This window comes from Ipomoea triloba, chromosome 13 (assembly GCF_003576645.1).
Source record: "Ipomoea triloba cultivar NCNSP0323 chromosome 13, ASM357664v1".
Taxonomy (NCBI): domain Eukaryota; kingdom Viridiplantae; phylum Streptophyta; class Magnoliopsida; order Solanales; family Convolvulaceae; genus Ipomoea; species Ipomoea triloba.
Window position 1 is genome coordinate 22,521,910 of NC_044928.1, and position 6,184 is coordinate 22,528,093.

A 6,184-nucleotide genomic window follows, 5' to 3' on the forward strand; every position below is an offset into this window, starting at 1 on the left:
AAAAAAAAAAAAAAAAAAAAAAAAAAAAAAAAAAAAAAACTCATAGCATAGTTGTTGCACAATTGGTGAAATCAGATCTGTCCACGCATACTAACAAAAATGGTGGTATGTGAACAACAGTTGCCTCCACTGAGGCTCGAACCCACTCCCATCATCCATGTGAGAGTGTTAACCGGGACACTGAATGCCACTAGACCACAAGTTCTTCGCACTTTTTAGTTTAAAATGTTCAATTTCAAAATGCCATCATATCTAAGTATATGTAATAATGTTTAGTTATGTTAAGTAAAACTCTGACAAATTAAAGCCTAAAGGTGTTTTGGATAGCTTTAACTAAAAAGGAAACACTTTGAAAAGTTGAGCACCAAAAGATGAAAAACAAAATTAAAATTAAAATTGAGTACTAAAAAGACAGAAAGTTTTACAATGTTATTTGTTTTGTAAAATTACCCTTTATAGTTTGACTTTTTCAGAATTTAAGTATATATGCAGTGAAAAATACGACTCTATGAAGCTCATAATACACTCACGACATTATAAAATTTTCTTACGTGACTAAAAATATTATTATAAATGAATGACCAAATTAAAGTGAAAAAACTCTACAAAGAATATTATATATACCAAAAAGATAATAATATTATATTTTGAAAATATTATATAATATATCCTTCTAGACCAAATTTTAAGATTTTTTTTTTCAAATTTTACTTCTAATGATATACTATTCATATGCAGTGGCATACATGGATGAAGATGATGTGGCAACATACACAATCAAGACTATTGATGATCCCCGGGCCTTAAACAAGACAATATACCTAAGGCCACAAGAAAACATCCTTACTCAAAGGGAGTTGGTAGCTACATGGGAAAAACTCACAGGAAAGCAGCTGGAGAAAATCACCATTTCTGCCGATGAATTCTTGGCTTCCATGAAAGGTAATATAAATAAATATGTTATTTTTGTAGTAGTCTCTAATAATTGTTTCGAATATGCATAAATAGTCTTTAGATTTTTAATTGCATGTTAAGCAATCAATAACTAAAATTGTTATTTAACCATTGAAAATTCAGGAACTATAAATGCTCGAATAATTAGATGATACACGAAAATAACAAAATATTTATCAAATTAACAAAAATAGTTACAGTTTAAATACCTAGGGAATTTAGTATTTTACTATGAAAATCTATTAGTAAATTAAGTATTTCACTAATTTACAATTTAGAGTAAGAGTCGAACTCTTCAAACACACCGTAGACAAAATCTGGATTAACCTCGCCGTGGTAAACATAAAGAATGTATATACACCAAAAAAAAATACATCAACCACTTCAATTGGTTTTTTTTTTTTTTTTTTGAAACAGTTATAATTCTTGTTAGTAAAAAGTCCCTATTACCTAGCTTCGATCCTGTGACCACTTTTCAAGTTACAGAGTATAATTTATCCAAATAACTTTTGTGAGAGCACTGCTTCAATATAATCACTCTAGCCCACTACATTCTAGCTCAAAACAAATTAATCCATAAAAATAGTGTAATTAATCAAATTGTTATTAACATATGCATGCAGATATGGACTATGCTGGTCAAGTAGGAGTGGGACATTTCTACCACATTTTCTATGAGGGTTGTTTAACCAACTTTGACATTGGAGAGGATGCAGAAGAAGCTTCTCAACTATATCCTGAAGTTCAGTATACTCGCATGCATGAATACTTGAAATGCTATCTCTAGCTATAATAATGTTCATCACTTATTCTCTGTAATATATGTTTGCTCCAAAAGTAAACTATATATTCTTGTATCACTATGTGCATTCATAAAAACTAAACTGATGTGTGACCTTCATCATAAGTGTTGAATTTATTGATTTGTTTAATTTTTAGTTAGTAAATTTTTTAATATATAATTATTCTATATATTTTTCATTCACTATATTTAAAGACATTTTACATAAACTAAAAAGTGTGAACTATTTTTTAAAGTCAAAAGACTAGAAGTAAAACAGTTAAAGTTAAGAATAAAAAAGTGAAAATTACAAATATAAAGACCAAAAGTGAAATGAACTCTAATTTTTTAAAATCACATTACAAAATGAGCACTCCAACATTACATGCATTCCTACACATCTACAATCATCCATCTTCAGAACTCCAAGGGAGACCATTCAGTGAGGGGTTCTAAGTGGGGATGACTAAAAAGGACTAAACAGGAATAAATCGGGGCTACAATTGCATCTTTCCCCACTGAATTCTTTGTATACAGGAAGGCAAGAGGGTAAAACTCGAAAACAAAATGCACTGAATCTACAGCATGAGATCTTACCACAGTTGAACATATCAACCGAAAATAGATTTTGTGAGAATAATACCTGACAGCCTGTGTTCATTGTCTAAAAATTGGTCTATATATATACGAAAGAACCAGCTTGAGCTCACACTAAACAGCCTTTGAAACCTTTCCTCAGTGCAGTTTCATCGAGGTTCCTGCCTATAAAGACAAGCTTGTTGACTCGTTTCTCATCTGGGCCCCATGTCTTGCCTGGGCAGCCATCTAAAACAGAGTGTACACCCTAAAATAAACAGGGAATTAGAACACAATATGCACAGGCATACTTGTAGGATTGTTAAATCAAGCAAACAATCAGGCATGATTTAAGTACCTGAAATACATAGCGTTCTTCAGAACCGCTCACAGATAAAACACCTTTCATTCTGTATAGGTCATCGCCTTTTTCCTCTACGAGTCTTTCAAGCCAATCATCAACCTGTGCCACGCAGGATGATAGTACACTCATGACTCATTCACAATGAGTTTAAGATTAGTTCGCACACAGCACAATTAACATAGAAAATTACCTCATCTAAATCTAAGGTTCCATCAGAAACAATACTGACGCTGGTGACAGCTGAATCATGTACATGATCATGCTTGTGCTGTCCTGCCCAAAACAAATACATACCATTAATGCTCCAGTAAAGAGGCCTTGAGCTACAATAAATAAAAAAAATAAATAAAAAAAAGGAAGATAATCTAGTAAAGAGGAAAAGGATCAGATGCACCCAAAATAAAAGGATCCTGCATTTGGGTAAAATCATAGAACTTCTTCAACCAAACAGCCATTGCATATCAAAATAGAGAGAAAGGAAAATGCTTCAAAGAAATATAAGAGAAGTATATGCTTATGCCAAATTACTCCAAAATTAAAGAATTAAAGCAAAATTACAGAATAAACTACCATGGCCATCTTCATGGTGATGGTCACAATGGGAGCCTTCTGACTGAACTTCTGAATCAATTCTACAACCAAAAACATATATATAACATCAGATAAAATTTTCTAGCATACCCTTTTTCTGGATAGTTCGCATACACGCATGCAAACCACAATCAAGAGGGAAAATTGTATTTTTCAGGTAGGACTACCTGTCAAGGTCATAGCCTCCAACTCCCAGAACAAAGTCCATATCAACTACTCCAAATTTAGCTCTTTTTATTTGTGCCATCCCATTGATATGCTGACACATTTATAAAAATCAATACAATGCTCAATGCTGTGAAGAAAATTAATGATCACCCACAAAAACAGTAAAGGAACTACAATAATGCAACCTGTGAAAACCCAAGATATTGAATGGTAACTCCTTGGGAAAAAAACATCCTAATTTGATTACTCCACATTTTATACCAGCAACGTACAGGTCTCAAAGCACAAGAAAAGGGGGTTCTAAGGGAAGGTAAAATAAATAAATAAATAAATAAAAATATTGAACCAGTGTAGCACCTGATTTCCTGTGTCTTTCATTAATTACGTCTAGATTCATAAATCTTGTTAAGATTGATATTCAGAGATGAACTGTCTTAGGCCAAAGACTGTACCTTAATTTTCTTTGTTAATTCCTCCAGCTCATCCTCAGAAACCAAATCAATCTATCAACATAATCAGGTAAATAACATTTACAACCAGTGTCTATCAAAGAGCTTCTCAAAATTTTTGAAATTGCAATAAGGAAGCTGTTGCTCCAACAACGAGAATAGCCAGAAGCTGGACCTTACCTTGTTCATGATAATTCGATCTGCATAAGCAACTTGATCCACAGCTTCATTCACCACAAATCTGGGTTTGATCTCAAGTAAATGCTGCATGGCATGTTTGGAGTCAACCAAAGTAACAACTCCATCAAGTTTCACATGGGTTGAAACCAGTTCATCAGAGCAAAATGTTTCAATCACAGGACCTGGCTTAGCTAGGCCTGCAAAACAAGTACCAATATATAGATATTAAAACTTTGAGAATGCATATTGAAGATAATAATGAGGTAAATTTTGTAATAACAAGTTAAACATCTACAGTAATTATGTCAAATAGATTCTGCCAGAAGCTAGTGTTCCACAAAGCACATCAGTGAAGAGAAAGGAGAAGTGCAGGAAACTTATTTACCCTTGCCCAAATGCACACAAAATAGAGAGATGAAAACTCTACATGTGTGCTTAAGGTGATGCATACTGAGGAGAGATACCTGTGGTCTCAATAACTATATGATCAAATCTGTCTCGCTTAGTCTTGACCAACTCCAAAAGCATTTTAACGAGATCACCACGCACAGTGCAGCATAGACAGCCATTATTGACCATGATAATGTCCTCATTAGATGATGAATGACTAGCAACTAATGAACCATCAATATCAACCTCTCCAAACTACATAGATTAATAAATCATGAAACTCTGATTAATAACAGTTCAACATAGACAGTCATTGGATCGCCATGCACAGTAAAGCTAGAGAACCATTGTTGACCATGATGATTTCATCATTAGAGATAAATGTTTATCCCCTAATGAACCATCAAATCCCCCTATCCAAACTAGATCAATTATAAATCAAGTAACTCTGATTAATGGCAAAAGCCTTCCTGACGTTACATAATCTGCTAAGTGACATTCGAAATATCACAAGGCAGGAAGTATATTCAATTATGTCATTTCAACTATCGCAGGCAAGAGCACAATATAGAGAAAATGCCAAAACACAAATAAACTGGACAAATCCCACAACTTGAGATTAAAGCAACATTTAAGGATCCATCTTCAGTGATGGCAGTAAAATTCAACATTTTAACCAAAAAGGATAAAGAAAAATAAATATAATGAATATACACATGCACATGCGATCATAAGTTCATCTAAGATCCAGTGGGCCAGCATCAACTTATTCCTTATTCTGAAGAATTTTTTAATCACCGTTCTCATTTAACTTCCCTTTAGGTGCCTGCCCGAGCTGACTAGTGAAAATTCTATTGGAGAACATAATAGAGTTTTGACCAAATTAAAATGGAGCATCATGAAGAACTAAACAGATCAGATCCTATAGTCCGGTTGAACTTAAATACCTCATTCTCAATCACAGCAATCCGTTTCCCATGCTGAGCTGTCAATATATGATTCAAAAGAGTGGTCTGTAAAGTAATCCAAATCCAATTAGTAGAAAGAACAAAATATAAAATTCAAAAGAGATAATTCGAGTAAGTTATACTATGGAGATATTATTTATTAAATAAAAATCTCCTTTGTTGATTGATAAGTGCATATTTGATCATATATTTATCCCATATTTAAATCTATATTTACCACTTAATATTAATATTATGTTCATAATGGATCATAATTGATGAAAATCATATATAATTGAACATAATATTAATATTAGGAACTTTGTGTCATAATTGTTGTTAATTAGATGATTTAATCCTAATCTTATTGTTAATTAGGCAAAGTGGCGTGAGGATGGAATTCTTTGAAGACAAAAAATATGCAAAGTGGTAATAGTGTGATGAGCATGTGGACAAAAGGGAAGATGACAAAACAACTTGGTGGAAAGTAAAAAGTGGAAGACAAAAGGCATGAAATCATGGAAGGAAACATGGAGCATATTTGGGCCAAAAGCAAAAAGAAAGTGCAGAATTTCTGGAGGACAATAGGCGTCTGTCTGCGTCCTGAAACAGACGCCTATTGTCAATTTACACACTGCCCAAATTTCAGCACTTTCGCCGCGGCGAGAATTAGGCTCGCCGCGGCGAAAATCGTTGACCATGCGCGAGAATTCTGCAGTCCAAATTCCAATTTTGCCCCTGCCTTTGCCCAACTATAAATACCCCTCATTTCTCCATTCTTCAA

The 6,184-nt window shown here is 33.5% G+C and overlaps 2 protein-coding genes across 2 annotated transcripts in view; one reads left to right on the forward strand and one right to left on the reverse strand.

Moving 5' to 3' along the window:
- The window catches only part of LOC116001648 (isoflavone reductase homolog), a 4,302-nt gene extending 2,410 nt beyond the window's left edge, over positions 1-1,892 (forward strand). Inside the window, exons 3-4 of the mRNA XM_031241544.1 lie at positions 739-942; positions 1,578-1,892. Of these exons, the coding sequence (XP_031097404.1) occupies positions 739-942; positions 1,578-1,741 (368 nt within the window). The 3' untranslated portion in view covers positions 1,742-1,892. The remainder of the gene's footprint in view (positions 1-738; positions 943-1,577) is intronic.
- A 178-nt stretch (positions 1,893-2,070) lies between these two features.
- LOC116002812 (P-loop guanosine triphosphatase YjiA-like) overlaps positions 2,071-6,184 on the reverse strand; it is a 16,343-nt gene continuing 12,229 nt past the window's right edge. Inside the window, exons 2-10 of the mRNA XM_031242979.1 lie at positions 5,401-5,466; positions 4,528-4,708; positions 4,064-4,260; positions 3,887-3,937; positions 3,434-3,525; positions 3,246-3,307; positions 2,866-2,948; positions 2,670-2,774; positions 2,071-2,579 (exon numbers count right to left, since the gene is read on the reverse strand). Of these exons, the coding sequence (XP_031098839.1) occupies positions 2,442-2,579; positions 2,670-2,774; positions 2,866-2,948; positions 3,246-3,307; positions 3,434-3,525; positions 3,887-3,937; positions 4,064-4,260; positions 4,528-4,708; positions 5,401-5,466 (975 nt within the window). The 3' untranslated portion in view covers positions 2,071-2,441. The remainder of the gene's footprint in view (positions 2,580-2,669; positions 2,775-2,865; positions 2,949-3,245; positions 3,308-3,433; positions 3,526-3,886; positions 3,938-4,063; positions 4,261-4,527; positions 4,709-5,400; positions 5,467-6,184) is intronic.